Below are 16,288 nucleotides of genomic sequence, written 5' to 3' on the forward strand. Positions count from 1 at the left end.
ATGGGCAGGGGAGGAGAGTGATGGGGAGGGGGATGATGGGGGCAGGAGGTGGTGGGGAGGGGGATGATGGGGAGAGATGGTAATGGGAAGGGGGGGTTAGGGGGACAGGAGGTGGTGGGGAGGGGGACGTTGGGGGTGATGGGGAGAGATGGTTATGGGAAGGGGGGGTTATGGGGACCGGGATGATGGGGAGAGATGGTTATGGGAAGGGAGGGGTTACGGGGACCGGGATGATGGGGAGGGGGATGATGGGGAGGAGGATAATGGGGAGGGGATGATAAGGAGGGGAAGGGGGTGATGGGGAAGGGAGGAGGTCTTGGGGAGGGGGGTGATAGGGAGGGGGGATAATGGGGAGGGGATGATAAGGGGGGAGAGGGGTGATGGGGAGGAGGATGATGGGGAGGGGGGATAATGGGGAGGGAACGATAAGGAGGGGAGGAGATGCTGGGGAGGGGGATGCTGGGGAGGGGAGCAGAGCGGGGAGGAGTCAGGGCTGAGCCTGCCGCCGGAGATTGATGGCTGGGAGTGGGTGTGTGTGTCAGTGTGTCAGTGAGTGCGTGTGAGCGTGCCTTTCCCGTTTTCCTCCTCCTATCCGCTCCTCATTTGAGGAGAGAGAGGGAGAGGGAGGACTAGGCGTCCGAGCTGCGTTCCGGAGGGAAACCTGCGTCCAGCGAGTGGCCGCGACCCTCCCTGCAGTCCAGGGGCCGGTCTTCTGCCCGCCCCCCGGCGTCGGGCCGGCCTTGCCCGGGGCTCTGGCTTGCCCAGCCGGCGGGGGCTGGCATGGTGGCAGGAGGGCAGGGCCCCAAGCAGCGGTCGGCGGGGGCGGCGGGGGCACCATGGGCGTGAAGCGGCCCTTCGGGGGGCTCCGGGCCGCCCTGTGGGTCCTGGCCTGGCAGGCCGCCTTCCCCCCGGAGGCCCGAGGATGCCCGGCCCTCTGCACCTGCACGGGGACCACCGTGGACTGCCACGGCACCGGCCTCAGGGCCGTGCCCAAAAACATCCCCCGCGCCACCGAGAGGCTGTAAGTACGGCCACCGCTGCCCCTTCGCACCTCCCGACGCCCCGCAGACCCCACCCACCCCAATTCAGCACCCCTCCTCTCTCAACCCCGGGATGGGGGCGGTGGGAGAACCGGGCGAAGGCGGAGAGGTGATTGCTTGGACGAGGAACGCCGCCCTCGGGAGCTTCTGGGAGCTCGGTCTAAAATGCCCTCTTGGGGGTCGCGAACCCCCCTTCCCCATCCCCCTCCCACGTCCCCCCCGCTCCCGGTGGACTGCTCTCTTTAATTTGCAGAGCACGTTCTGCCTTGAAGGTGCATGCTGATTCTGTCGACTCGGCCCTGCCAACGTCCCCGGAAGGGTTGCCCGCACCTCTTTTGCTAGACAATCCCCCCCTTTGGGGGGCTGGGGGACCCCTGGACACTGGAACCCGGAATCCGGCTGAGGCTTTTAGTCGCTCTCTCTTCCCTTTTGTTTTCCCTGGTGCTGCCTTATCTCCCTGGCAAGCCACACGTTGGTTTTCCCTCTTCCCTCCTCTGCCCTCTAAAGCCAGATCGGGATCGGGCTCTGTCACAGTGGCCCGTAGCCAGATTTGGAGTTGGGGGCTTGAATCCCAACTGCCCCTAGTTCAGGGGAGAGGGGGAGACCCTGGCAAAATCCAAATGCAGACAGTGTACTTGGAGAATAATAATGCTATTTGTTAAGCGCTTCCTATGGGCCAAGCACTGTTCTCGCCGCTGGGGTAGATGCAAGGGAATCGGGTTGTCCCACGTGGGGCTCACAGTCTTCATCCCCGTTTTACAGATGACGGGACTGGGGCACAGAGAGGTTAAGCGGCTTGTCCAAGGTCACGCAGCAGATAAGTGGCAAAACTGGGATTAGAACCCACATCCTCTGACTTCCCAGCCCGTGCTCTTTCCACTAAGCCACACAGTATGACCTAGTGGAGAGAGCACAGGTGTGGGAGTCAGAAGGACCTGGATTTTAATTCGGGCTCTGCCAGTTATTTGTTGCGTGACCCTGAACAAGTCACTTAATTTCCCTGTGCCTGTTACCTCATCTGTAACATGGGGATTAAGACTGTGAGACCTGGGTAGGACATGGACTGTGTCCAACCTGATTATCTTGTATCTACCCCAGGGCTTAGTATAGTACCTGGAACATAGGAAACACTTAACATTAAAAAAGAGGGGGAGCTGTGACAAGGGTTTTTTGGTTTTTTTGGTGGAGCAGACTCTTGGAAGGAGAGTCCCAAGGTTAGAGAGATTGTCCATTTTAAGTCATGAGAACATCATTTCTTTCACCCCCACCTTCAATCTTGAATTCTTAAAAACGCCATGTGTCGTTCATAGCGCTGCCTGAGCCTTGTTGGGGGAGAACGAGTGTGTGCTTAAATGTGTGCACTGAAAGCATGTGTTTATATTTCTGTGCAATCTGTGTTCTATCTCTATAGACAGTCTGTGTGTTTATGTAAATTCATTGTGTTGCTCTCTGCATTTCTGAACACCTTCTGTACACATCACTAAGGTGGTATGTGTGTGTTTGTAGATCTTGCACTCACAGTTCTAGCCTCCTTGGAGGGAAGATTGCATGTTGGATTTTTTAGGAAGCTGCGATGATTTCTTAGCACCCCGGTAGTTTTCTCTCCCCCAGTTTCAGAGGGCGGGTATTTTGGAAAATTTTTAGCTCACTTAAATGGCTCCTTGCAGGTTAGATGCAGAGTGCTGAGTCTGAAAATATCTGTCTCCTTGGTCAAACTTTCCACAAGGAAGTTAGCGAGAGGTGAGCAGAGAGGTTTCCCCTCGGTTATCTTGCTGACAGCTGTTTCTGGTGACTGTGTAAACTTCCTTAATTTGTAGCCCTGGCAGGTGTTGTAAATTGGGGGGAAGAGAGGGAGTTGAATGAAAGGAGTAAGAGGATTGGGGAAGAAGGGAAAAGGAGAGATGGTCTTTCGAGTCTAGGCAAAAAGCCGGAGTTCCTCTGGATTCTGGGTGAACCTTCAGTAAATCATTCTTTATCTCCAATCTGTTCTATGGCTCCGGGGGTTCCCAACTGGATGAAATCCCCTGGTGGTCAGCTCTTCACAAGGATTATAAGGGTCCTTATTAAGTCAATGCTAAACAGGGATAGATACAAGATAATCAGATTGGAAACAGGCCACACATGGGGCTCCCAGTTAAAGAGGGTGGAGAGTGGGAATTTAATCCCCATTTTACAGATGAAATTGAGGTGTGGAGAGGTTAAGTGAGTTGCCCAAGATCACATAGCAGGCAAGTGGCAGAAATGACACTAGGACCTGGGTCTTCTGACTTACCCAGTCCTGTGCTTTGTCCACTTAAAAAATAAGCTTTTTGGGGGCAGGGATTATATGGACCAACTCCATTGTATTGTATCCTCCCAAGTGCTTAGTACGGTGCTCTGCCCACCCTCCCTCCTCCCTCATATCTGAGAACCTATCACTCTCCGTATCTTCAAAACCTTCCTAAAAATCACATTTCCTTTTGACTAAGCCCTTATTTTCTCTATCCTCCCTCTCCTCTGTATCACCTTGGCAATTGGCTATGTACTGCTTAAGCACTTGGCTTCTTACCCCAGCCCCACAGCACTTAGGTCCAAATCCTTATACTCTACTATTTCTCCCATTTGTAATTTATTTTAATGCCTCTGCCTGTAAACCGTACCACCTCTGTTGTACTTTCCCAAGCACTTAATAGAGTATGCTACATCCAGTTAGCACTCTATAAATATCCTTGACTGATAAGGACCCTTTCCTGGCCCTGCCTTGCCTATTTCTCTCCCTGTATTCTCATCTAGCAATAGAACGTTTATTTTGTAGTTCTTAATCTCTGCCTATCTTTTTCCTTTTCCAATTCGTAGCAGAAACTCTCCCCACCCCCTTCTTCTTACCCCCAGGGATCACTTTCAGTTGAATTCCCTTCAGTTACTGACCCTGTAAGAGTGGAGAAGGTTGGAGTTAGCGAAGAAGGTGCCATGAAAAATGAAGTTTTGCAATTGAGGGATGAAGGTGGAGACTGCAAGCCCTAAAGAGACCTGGGAATTAATCATCCTTGAGCAGATAAGAAAATGGTCTCTCTCTCTCTCTCTCTCTCTCATACTTTTTGGCTTTGCATGGGGAAAGCTACTGTACCTGGGGCTACTCTGAGAGAAGGCTCAAGGGACCGGGAGGGGCAGGGGCCGGAAAGAGGAGAGGTTGTATTTCTAGTAGATGGACCGGAAAGAAAGAGAGATGATGGAAATAGGAGACTCTGGAGGCCCCGGGAAAAAGCGAACTCTGGACTTAAAATAACAGTGGTAATTTTCCACGTGTATCTTGCTAATCAATATGAGTGTCAGGCACTATCAGAGACTGAGGCAGCAGCGTCTTCGAAGGCTGTGAAATCTTTATAGACTGCAGCTGTGCATCTCTCCTTTGTCCTCTGGCTAGTTTCTATGGCAGCCCATGTGGCCAGGGAACTTTATGATTCCATGATGCTCTCCCCGCTCCCCCTCTCCCCCTTGGGGAAATAAAAGGTGGATTTCAGGGGAGACTTATAGGAAAGGAGGCTCTGCTGCAGCCTGGGGACAAGAATTAATAATTCTGGTACTTGTTAAGTGCCTACTATGTGCCAAGTGCTGGGGTAGATACAAGTTAATCAGGGTGGATACGGTCCCTGTCCCACATGGGGCTCACACTCTTAATCCCCATTTTACAGATGAGGTAACAGAGGCTCAAAAAAGTGAAGTGACTTGTCCAAGGTCACAGAGCAGACATGTGGCAGAGCTGGAATTAGAATCCGGGGCCTTCTGACTCCCAGACCCGTGCTCTATCCATTAAGCTGCACTGCTTAGGGGATGGAGCAGCAGGGATCCAAGCAGCTCCTCATGACGGTTGTGGGCAGGGAATGTGCCTACCAACTCTGTTGTATTGTACTCTCCCAAGGGCTTAGTACAGTGCTATGCACACAGTAAGTGCTTGATAAATTCCAGTGATTGATGCTGAATAATTCACTTTCTGGAGTAGATCAAATATGAACTGGGAACAGGGTTTGGAGTGGCTTGGGCAGGGTCTCATTTCTTCATTCAATCGTATTTATTGAACTCTTACTTTGTGCAGAGCACTGTACTAGCTCACATTGGTGGTAGCTCACATCCAATCTGGCTGCAGCCTGCCCACCCAGTGATTATATTAATAATAATTGTAGTATTTGTTAAGTACTTATGGTATACCAGACACTGTACTAAGCGCTCAGGTGGATACAAGCAGATCGGGTTGGACACAGTCCCCATCCCATGTGGGGCTCACAGTCTCAATACCCAGTTTACAGATGAGGTAACTGAGGCAAGAGAAGTAAAATGACTTGCCCAATGTCACACAGCAGCCAAATGGTGAAGTCAGAATTAGAACCCATGACTTTCTGGCTCACAGTAGAGGGGGGTAGGTGGGTAGCTTCTGTGTCCAAGCGCTTAGTACAGTGATCTGCACACAGTAAGTGCTTCAATAAATATGAATGAATGAATGAATGTTGGTTCCCATCTTCCTCAGGGCACTTGCCTTTCAGCTTTAGGTGGTTAATTTTAGAAAAATTTGGACGGAAATGAGATTGCAGCACGCAGATGTGTGGCTCTCCCCACTCTAGTACCCTTCAGCCAAGCAGGTGTCCCCTAGCCTGGGGCCCCACATTCATTAATTCAGTCGTATTTCATTCATTCAGTTGTATTTATTAAGCGCCTACCATGTGCAAAGCACTGTACTAAGTGTAAAGGAAAGTACAATACAACAATAATCAGTGACAATCCCTGCTGACAACGAGCTCACATCATACTCACACTTACCCAGAAATCCTCTGAAAGGGGCAGACTGCAAGGATCTCCCTCTCCCTTCCCCTCCCCTCAGCACTGTGCTCCTCTGCTCATTTGTATTTATTTTTATTACCCTATTTATTTTGTTAATGAGGTGTACCTCCCCTTGATTCTATTTATTGCTATTGTTTTTGTCTGTCTGTCTCCCCCGATTAGACTGTAAGCCCGTCAATGGGTAGGGGTTGTCTCTATCTGTTGCCGAATTGTACATTCCAAGTGCTTAGTACAGTGCTCTGCACATAGTAAGCGCTCAGTAAATACTATTGAATGAATGAAAGGAAAGTGCTTTCTGCAACTTCCCACCCACCCTTCGTTCCTGGAAGATTTCCTTCCCTCCACTCAGCTGGGTCAGTTCATCCATTCATTTAATCACATTTATTGAGCACTTTCTGTATGCAAAGCACTGTACTAAGTACTTAGGAGAGTAGAATATAACAAAAAGCAGACACATTCCCTGCCCATGGAGAGCTTACATCTAGAAGGTGAGGATGAGGGGATCAGCGTGAGTGGACTGCAAGCTCACTGTGGTCAGGGACCGTAGCTACCACCTCTGCTGTATTGGACTCTCTCAAGTGCTTAGTACAGCACTCTGCACATGGTAAATAGTAAGTACAGTTGATTGAAGTAGATCTGAGCCCCATTTTACCAACCCTATTGCAGGAGCAGTAGAGAGTCACCGGAGTGATGGTCAAAGTGGGCAGAGCTGCTGCTCTCTGTGCCGCCTCCTCTCCCCAGCCCCCTCACCGCATCATCTCAGGTCCTTCTCCCTGCAGTTATGGCAGCCGGGAACGCACTCTGTTTCTGGTTCATTTACTCTCTGGGGGTCTGGGAGCCAGAGGCCTTGGTTTCCAATCCTGGTTCCACCACTTATCTGCTGCATGACCTTGGGCAAGTCACTTCACATCTCTGTGCCTCAGTTTCTTCAACTACAAAATGGTGATTCTATACCTGTGATGCCTTCTACTTAGATTGGGAGTCCTACATGGGATAGGAACTGCATCTGGCCTGATTAACTTGTATCCACCTCAGAGTGGTATTTGGCATATAGCGCTTAACAAATACCATAAAAAAAATCTGTTTCTGGGGCTCTTCTTTCTGTCACCATGGTCCCGAAGATGCAGGCGAGTGATGGCTGCTGCCTTCTTGCTCTCCGGCCCTGGGATCCGGTGTTCTTCACTCCCACCCTGTGGATTTTCCTCTGCCCTCCTGGGCATAGCGTTCAAGCCCCCTCAGTTCTACCGAGGCGAAAGATGCGCACACTAATTAATTTGACCTCCAAGGCACCTTCACTGTGGTTATTTTATTGCCATCATTGGGGGCCCTCCGGTGACTTGGTCTTGCAGTTATTGGCCAGCCTGCCAACTGAGCGGGCCTAATCCCTTGCCCCTAAGAAATCAGGAAATGATGGATCATTCTTGGTCGTCCCACTGGAACAAGCTGTGCCTTGGAATGTCTTATAAGAGCTCTAGTACTTGGAAGCCAATGAGAGCAATGCTTGGCGAGAGGAGGGCCTAGTTTGGCTCTGTTATGGGGCTTGCCCAAAGAGATGTCAGTGCCTGACATATGCGGGAAAGCCGAGGGCCTGGAGCCAAGCTGCAAAAGGTTTGGGCTCATTGCCGGTCTTGGGCTCTGGGCCCCTTGAGTGGGAGAGCGGGTAGCTGAGTTTATAGGTGGCGACCAAATGAAATAAGAGAGGTGGTGGTGGCTGTTGCCCTGTTGGTGTTCCTTCCCCCTCTCTGGGTCGCTGCTGGGAATCTCTTGTTGGGGAGATTTCAATTTCGGGCGATTTTTCAGGTGGAGAGCATGAACTATTCATTCAGTTGTATTTATTGAGCATATATTGAGTGCAGAACACTGTACTAAGTGTTTGGGAGAGTACAATATAACAAAAAACAGACACATTTCCCTGCCCATAGTGAGCTTACAGTCTAGAGGGGGAGACAGACATTAATATAAATACATTACAGATATAATGCAGGGTTGGTGATGTGTGACTTTTAACATGAAGTCAGGAAATGGGTGGGAAGAAGGGAATGTTCCCTGAGACGCAGCAGCCCAGAAATCCCTGGCCACTTAGGGAGTGAGCCAGGAAAGGTGGTTGGGAAGGGCCAGAGAAGCCATATACAGATGATCACTCTCCCCATCTTCAAACCCTTATTAAAAGCACATCTCCTCCAACAGGCCTTCCCTGACTAGGCCCTCATTTCCTCTTTTCCCAATCGCTTCTACACCACCCTTGCGCTTGGATTTGCACCCTTTATTTACCTCTCTGTCACCAAATCCTGTCGGCTCCATCTTCACAACATTGCTAATATCTGCCCTTGCTTGCTCATCCAAACAGCTATTTTGCTGGTTCAAGCAGTTATCCCGTTCTGCCTTGACTATTGTGTCAGCCTCCTCATTGACCTCCCTGCCTCCTGCCTCTGCCTTGTCCAGTCCATAATTCACTCTGCCGTCCAGATCATTTTTTTAAAAAAATTGTTCAACCCATATCTACCCACTCCTCAATAATAGTGATAATAAAGGTGGTATTTGTTAAGCGCTTACTATGTTCCAGGCACTGTACTAAGCTCTGGGGTAGATACAAGCAAATCCAGGTTAGACAGGTTGCCCATCCACCTCCTCATTAAACAGAAATCCTAAAGCATTCAATCAGCTTGCCCCCACTTACCCTGTCTTGTCTTATGCTGTTGAGTCGTCTTTGCACCATAATAATAATAATAATTATAGTATTTGTTAAGCACTTACTATGTGCCAAACATTCTTCTAAGCGCTGGGGTAAATATAAGGTATTGAGGTTGTCCCACCTGGGGCTTACAATCTTATTCCCTATTTTACAGATGTGGTAACTGAGATCCAGAGAAGCTAAGTGGCTTGCCCAAAGTCCCAAACACACAAGTGGTGGAAGGGAGATTAGAACCCACATCCTCTGACTCCCAAGCCCGTGCTCTTTCCACTGAGCCATGCTGCTTGACACAACTCTCCCAGAACGCCCCACCTCCATCTGCAATCCTTCTGGTAGTGGATCCATAGAGTTTTTTCTTGGTAAAAATCTAGAAGCGGTTTACCATTGCCTCCTTCCGCACAGTAAACTTGAGTCTCTGCCCTTGACTCTCTCCTATGCTGCTGCTGCCCAGAACGGGTGAGTTTTGTCTTGTAGCAGGTTGCCTTCCACTCGCTAGCCACTGGGCAAGCTAGGAATGGATTGGGTAGGCCTCTGCTTGACTCTACCTCCCATAGCCAAAACTGATAGAGTATTGGAAACTCTCCAGGTGTGATCCTGAGGAAGGCCATCTACGTTACCTCGCTGATTTCCTACTAGGACCCAGTCTGTACATTTTACTCCTCTAGTGCCAGCTTACTGTACCACTGTCTTGTCTATCTCGCTGCTGACCCCTTGCCCACGTCCTGCCTCTAGCCTGGAACTTCCTACCCCTTCATATCTGAAAAACCACCACTCTCTCCACTTTTCCCGTAGACATAACATGGTGTAGTGGATAGAGCACTGGCCTGGGAGTCAGAAGGTCATGGGTTCTAATCCTGGCTCTGCCATTTGTCTGCTGTGTGACCTTGGGCAAGACATTTCACTTCTCTGTGCCTCAGTAGCCTCATCTGTAAAATGGGGATTGAAGCTGTGAGCCTCATGGACGGCAGGGACGGTGTCCGACCCGATTTGCTTTGATTTACAGTGCCTGGCACATAATAAGTGCTTAACAAATACCATAATAATTATTATTTCAAAGCCTTATTAAAATCACATCTCTTCCAAGAGGCCTTCTCTGGTCAAACCCTCTTTTCCCCTACTGCCTCCACCGGTCTATGCATTTGGATCTTTATTCACTAAGTTCTTGACATGCACCCAACCTTCAGCCCCAAAGCACTTATATACATATCCATAATTTATTTGTTTTAATGTCTCCACTCTGGATTTTAAGCTCCAGGTGTCAGGGAATGTGTCCACCAACTCTGTTGCTTTGTACTCTCCCAAACACTCAGTACAGTTCTCCCCCTCTAGATGGTAAGCTTATTATGGGCAGGAAATGTTTATGCTAATTCTCTTTTACTCTACGGAGTGTTTAGAAGAGTGCTCTGCATATAGTAAGCACTCAATAAATAGCATTGTCTGATTGCTCTGCACACAGCAAATGCTCAATAAATACTAATGATGATTAATTGGCAGAGTACATTAGAATAAATAAATATGACCCGCTCCTAAAGGATCTTACAATCCAGCAGATCATTATTATCATCATAATCGTCAGTGACACTTATTAAACCCCTATTAGGTGCACAGTCCCTCTCAGGGTCGCATCTGGAGAGCTTCCAGTCCTCTACCAGTCTCAGCTATGGGAGGGAGAGTCAAACAGAGGCATCCCCATTTCATTCCTAGCTTGGCCAGTGGCTACTGAGTGGAAGGCAAACTGCAAGTCAAAACTCACCCATGCTGGGCAGCAGTGGTATGGGAGAGAGTCGAGGGCGGAGAATCGAGTTTACTGAGCGGAAGGCGGCAATGGTAAACTACTTCCATACTTTGACCGAGAAAACTCTATGGATACACCACCAGAATGATTGCAGATGGAGAGCGAGAAGTTCTGGGAGAGATGTGTCTGTGGTGTCGCTATGGGTCAGAAATGAGTCAACGGCATAAGACAAGATAAAGTGGCACAGCATTGCACTAAATGCTCTGGAGAGCGTGTGGGCCAGGAATGTGTCTGTTTATTGTTGTATTGTACTCTCCCAAGTGCTTAGTACAGTGCTTTGTGCACAGAAAGTGCTCAATAAATACGATTGACTGACTGAGAGTGCAACAGAAGGTAGACACACAATTGATGCCCACTAGGAGTTTATAATGTAATGGGTGCGGGGAAAGACAAAAATGATTTACAAATAGTGGGAGCAGGAAGAAGAATTTAGCAGGCAGTATAACAGATGCATCAGGATGCCTGTATGAGAAGCAGCGTGGCCTAGTGGAAAGAGCACGGGTTCCAGTCCTGCATCTGCCACTTGTCTTCTGTGTGACCTTGAACAAGGCACTTCACTTCTCTGTGCCTCAGTTACCTTGTCTATAAAATGGGGATTAAGACTGTGAGCCCCACATGGGACGTGGTCTGTGTCCAACCTGATTAGCTTGTATCTACCCTAGTGCTTAATACAATGCCTGGCACATAGTAAGTGCTTAATAAATTCCACACACACAAAAAGGATAAAGTAATTGAACAAATAAATAGGTCTAGGTATCTAAGTGGTGAGAACTGGAATAAAGTAGAAAAATGCCTTGGCTGAGGGTGAAGTGACATGACAGGAGGCAGGAAGGCTTCCCAAAGGAGGGGGAATTTAGGGGAGGCTTTGAGGATGGGGAGACCTGGGACCTGGTGGATTTTTGTGGGGAAGGGGTTCCAGAAGGATCAAGGGGGAAGAGTTGACAAGCGGAGAGGTCTAGTGGAAAGAGCACAGGCCTGAAAGTCAGAAGGGCCTGGGTTCTAATCCCAACTCTACCACTTGTCTTTGCTGTGTGACTTCGAGCAAGTCACGTAACTACTCTGTGCCTCAGTTTCCTCATCTGTAAAATGGGGAATTGGGATTGTGAGTCCAACGTGGAACTTGGACTGTGTCCAACCTGATTAGCTTGTAAGTACCTCAGTGCTCAATATAGTGCCTGGCATTTAGTAACTGCCTAACAAATCTTCTTCAAATGCCACCAAGTCATTTCTGAACCATAACAACTCCATGGACGCATCCTCTTTAGAATGCCCCATCTCTTGTCACAAAGTTGTTCTGGTGTGTGTATCCATAGAGATTTCTTGGTAAAGATACAGGAGTGGTTTACCATTGCCTTCTTCCACTCAATAAAAAGTTGAGTCTCTGCCGTTGTCTTTGATCAACATTTTGATCACTTGATCGTCTGCCTTTGAGTCATAGGCCTGTGCTCTTTCCAGAAGATCACACTCTTTCCACCAAGACATTGAGCCATGCTTGTCCAGAAGGCTGAGATCTGTCGGAAGAGAGTTTATCTTTCTTGCAAATCCCAAGAGACTCCCAGAAACCTGGCCATGTGGAGGTTTTCTGTTTTTATCAGTCAGTCAATCATATTTATTGAGTGCTTACTGTGTGCAGAGCACTATACCAAGCACCTGGGAGAGTACCATACAACAATATAACAGACACATTCCCTGCCCACAATGAGCATACAGTCTACACTTGCTATCTACAGCCACTGTACTAAGCGCCCGGGTAGGTACAAGCTAATCAGGTTGGGCACAGTCCCATACGGGGCTCGCAGTCTTCATCCCCATTTTTCAGATGAGGTAACCGAGGCCCAGTGAAGTGACTTGCTCAAGGTCACCCAGGAGACAAGGGTGGAGCTGGGATTAGAACACAGTTCCTTCTGACTCCCAGACCCAGGCCTGGTACTCCAGCCATATCAGTCACCCTGCTCAGTCTGTGCTTGCCGGGACCCCATTAGCCTAGAGGAGAGAGCACAGATCTTTGCCACTGGCCTCCTGGGTGACCCTGGACAAGTTAACCAATGTCTCTGGGCCTCGGTTTCTTCCTCTGTTAAATGTGGGTAAAATAGATTGGGATCCTGGGTGGGGTCAGGGAAGCGTCTACCCTGATCCCCTTGAATCCGGGACAACGCTCAGTGTCTAGTGAGTGCTTAATCAATGCCATATTTTAGATAATTGTTGGGGTGGGTGCCCTTTCTCTTCCCCGCTGCTGCCCTGCGGGTCTGCAAGCACCAGGTCCCAGGCCTGGGAAGAATCATGTGATTTTTGTGTAGGTCAAGAAGGTAATGACTCCAGCAGGTTTGGGTCTCTCAGTGGAGGAGGCCCGATGGACCAGAGGAAAGTCTCTTTCTTTTTGGGAGACTTGGCCCTGTCCTCCCCCTCCAACTTGGCAGGCACCCACATGGGGTGAGAAGGGGAAATGGCTCTCATCCCAGTGGGCTAGGGATGGACCCATCTATGGAAGCTCAGGCCAAAGACCCTACGGTAGCCGGGGCTTCGTGGAGATCAGCAGCTGCAGAGATGAATAGAAGCAGCATAGCCTAGTGGATAGAGCACAGACCTGGCAATCAGAAGGACCTGGGTTCTAATCCTAACTCCACCACTTGCCTTCTCTGTGACCTTAGGTAAGTCACTTCACTTCTCTGTGCCTCAGTTACCTCATCTGTGAAATGTGGATTAAGACTATGAGCCCCATATGGGGTATGGACTGAGTCCAAACTGACTAGCTTGTATCTATCCTTAGCGCTTAGTACTGTGCCTGGCACATAGTAAGTGCTTAACAAATACCATAAAAATAGGGTGGAAAGATGAGAGATTAATTAAGGAAGGCTTTCTGGAGATGATATGATCTCAGAAGATCTTGGAAGATGGGAGAACAGGGGTCTGTCGGATTTAAAAGGGGAGGGTGTTCCAGGGAGGAGGGATGGTATTAGCAGCAGGTTGGGGGTGGGAGAAGAGAGTGAGCCGTTGAGTGTGTTATCTTTGAAGAGTGAGCTGGACTGTAGTGGGAGAAGAGAGTGTATAAATAGGAGGGAGAGAGGCAGGCATCCTTGGCAGAGAGGGTCAGAGAGCCAGGAAGGGAATACAAGAGACCTCTTTTTTTAAATGAAATTTTAAAGTGCTTAATATGTGCCAGGCAAAGTTCCAAGCGCTGGGGTGGATTCAAGCTAGTCAGATTGGACAGTCCCTGTCCCACATGGGGCTCACAGTCTTCATCCCCATTTAACAGATGAGGTAACTGAGGCACAAAGAAGTGAAGTGACTTGCCCGAGGTCACACAGGAGATAAGTGGTGGAGCTGGGATTAGTACCCAGGTCCTTCTGACACCCAGACCCACGTGCCCTATCCACAAGATTTCGCTGCTTCTCCCCGAAACTCTTCCAGTATTAGATGCCCCAGTTTCTTTCACCCCCAGTGGGTGATCTATATGCTCTGAGCATCCCAAACTCCTGGTAAATTTCCAACACAGAGCAGGAAGGTTTCCAGGCTAGCAGGGGTGGATGGACCAGCATCCTGCTTGGGGATGGGCCTTGGAATAATAATAATAATAATCATGGTATTTTTTAAGCACTTATTAAGTGCCAAGCACTGTACTAACCACTGGGGTGGATTCAAGCAAATCAGGTTGGACACAGTCCCTCTCCCACGTGGGACTCATAGTCTCAATCTCCATTTTATAGATGAGTTAACTGAGGCCCAGAGAAGTGAAGTGACTTGCTCAGGGTCACACAGCAGGCGAATGGTGGAGCTGGGTTTAGAACCCATGACCTTCTGACTCCCAGATCCATGCCCTATCCACTACGCCATACTTGGAAGGCCTTCCCTCATCCCGGAGGGGAGCTTATTGATTTCGGATCTGGCTTGGGGGTCCAGGGAGAGGAGGAGTTGAAGGGAGAGCACGGGTTTGGCTGACGTTATTATTCTGATCAGACAGGATATTTGCCAAGCAGCCGCCTCCAGTTCCACGCAGGCATTAGCAGCACGACGGGATGCCGGCTTAATGGGATTTTCTTCCCAAATGCTGTAATTATTTCCTTACAAATACTTATTACCCAGAGCAGATGCTGGGCGAGAGCCGAGGTCTCGGGGCTGTGCTGGAGACTGCCCCTGATGGGAAGCAGCTTGGCCTAGTGGATAGAGCACGGGCCTGGGAGTCAGAAAGACCTGGGTTCTAATTCCGACTCTGCCACTTGTCTGTTGTGTGACTTGGAGCAAGTCACTTCACTTCTCTGGGCCTCAGTGCCGTCGTCTGGAAAATGGGGATTAAGACTGTGAGCCCCACATGGGACAGGGACCGTGTCCAACCTGATTTGCTTGTATTCATCCCAGTGCTTAGTACAGTGCCTGGCACATAGTAAGTGCTTAACAAATACCACAGTTATAATTATTCCCTAGATGGACATGTGGCTGGCCTTGGCTCCTCTACTTGGGGAATGGGAAACTTGAATCTACCTCAGTGCTTAGTATAAACATAACAATTATGATATTTGTTAAAAGCTTATTATGTGCCAGACACTACAAATACCACTAGTATTAATTTTTCCTCTGTGTGTTCCATCTAGGGTGGTCAATGATGGTCCTTGTGAATACTGGACAAGGAGATGGATGCGTGTGTCACCAAATGCTGTCAGTTCTTCCTTCACATCTGACAGACCACCTCCCTCTCCTTCTTCACTCCTCTCCCTCTACATTGGAAGCTCGCCTCTAGACTGTAAACTCCCTAGGGGCAGAGAATGTGTCTGCTAATTCTGTTGTAGTGTAACAGCGTGGCTCAGTGGAAAGAGCCTGGGCTTCAGAGTCAGAGGTCATGGGTTCGACTCCCGGCTCTGCCACTTGTCAGCTGTGTGACTGTGAGCAAGTCACTTAACTTCTCTGTGCCTCAGTTACTTCATCTGTAAAGTGGGGATTAACTGTGAGCCTCACGTGGGACGACCTGATTACTCTGTATCTCCCCCAGCGCTTAGAACAGTGCTCTGCACATAGTAAGCACTTAAAAAATACCAATATTATTATTATTATTACTCTCCCAAGCATTTACTTCAGTGCTATGCACATAGTAAGCGATCAATAAATACCATTGATTGATTCAAAGCCCCACTCAAATCTCATATTTAGGGTGTCTTCCCTTCCTAACCTCTCTTCTCCCCACCCTAATCTCCCTCCCTTCTATGTCATCTATGCATTTGGGTCAGCATTTGATTGTCTCCCCAGTCCTACACCACTTAATGTACTGTCCTTATACTCCAATGCTTCCTGAACCTGTAATTTATTTTAGTCTCTCTCTGTCTCTTTCTCTTTTTTTTCTCTCTCTCTCTCTTAAGCACCTTAAGGCAGGGATCCTGTCTACTTACTCCACTGTACTCTCCCAAGCGCTTATTACAGTGTTATACATACAAAAAGCACTCAGTAAATACCATTGACTTGTTTGATTGAGCAAGGTGCGGGAGAGAGGGGGTGGGAAAAGTGGGGGAATTGGTTTCTTTTCCTTTGGGTGGGGGTCCCAGGGAAAGGCAGGGGATAAAAGGGTTTGGTAAGGAAGTCGGGCCAAAAACCAAATGGCCACGGATGATGCTTCAACAGTGGCTGCTGTTTGTGGTGTTGCTTTCTCCCTCTCCTCCTGCTCTCTGAACCAGGACATATGCTCTTCAGTGCCTCCACTGGCTCCACTTTCTTTTCTTATGGTATTTGTTAAGCAATTACTATGTTAAGCACTGGGGTAGATTCAAGCTAATCAGATTGGACGCAGTCCCTGACCCATGTGGGGTTCACGGTCTTAATCCCTATTTTACAGATAAGGTAACTGAGGCCCAGTGAAGTGACTTGCCCAGGGTCACACGGCAGACAAGTGGTGGATCTGGGACTAGAACCCAGATCCTACTGACTCCCAGGCCCGGACTCTATCCACTAGGCCACGCTGCTCCATTG

The 16,288-nt window shown here is 49.0% G+C and overlaps 1 protein-coding gene and 1 non-coding gene across 2 annotated transcripts in view; one reads left to right on the plus strand and one right to left on the minus strand.

Annotated features, from left to right (window-relative positions):
• Positions 1 to 552: 552 nt before the first annotated feature.
• SLIT1 (slit guidance ligand 1) overlaps positions 553 to 16,288 on the plus strand; it is a 232,469-nt gene continuing 216,733 nt past the window's right edge. Inside the window, exon 1 of the mRNA XM_029060451.2 lies at positions 553 to 1,021. Within this exon, the coding sequence (XP_028916284.1) occupies positions 837 to 1,021 (185 nt within the window). The 5' untranslated portion in view covers positions 553 to 836. The remainder of the gene's footprint in view (positions 1,022 to 16,288) is intronic.
• LOC114810925 lies at positions 9,011 to 9,149 on the minus strand. The gene has a single exon (XR_003758614.1). It is a non-coding gene; the product is annotated as a small nucleolar RNA SNORA7 (small nucleolar RNA).

Source organism: Ornithorhynchus anatinus, chromosome 3, assembly GCF_004115215.2.
Source record: "Ornithorhynchus anatinus isolate Pmale09 chromosome 3, mOrnAna1.pri.v4, whole genome shotgun sequence".
Classification (NCBI taxonomy): domain Eukaryota; kingdom Metazoa; phylum Chordata; class Mammalia; order Monotremata; family Ornithorhynchidae; genus Ornithorhynchus; species Ornithorhynchus anatinus.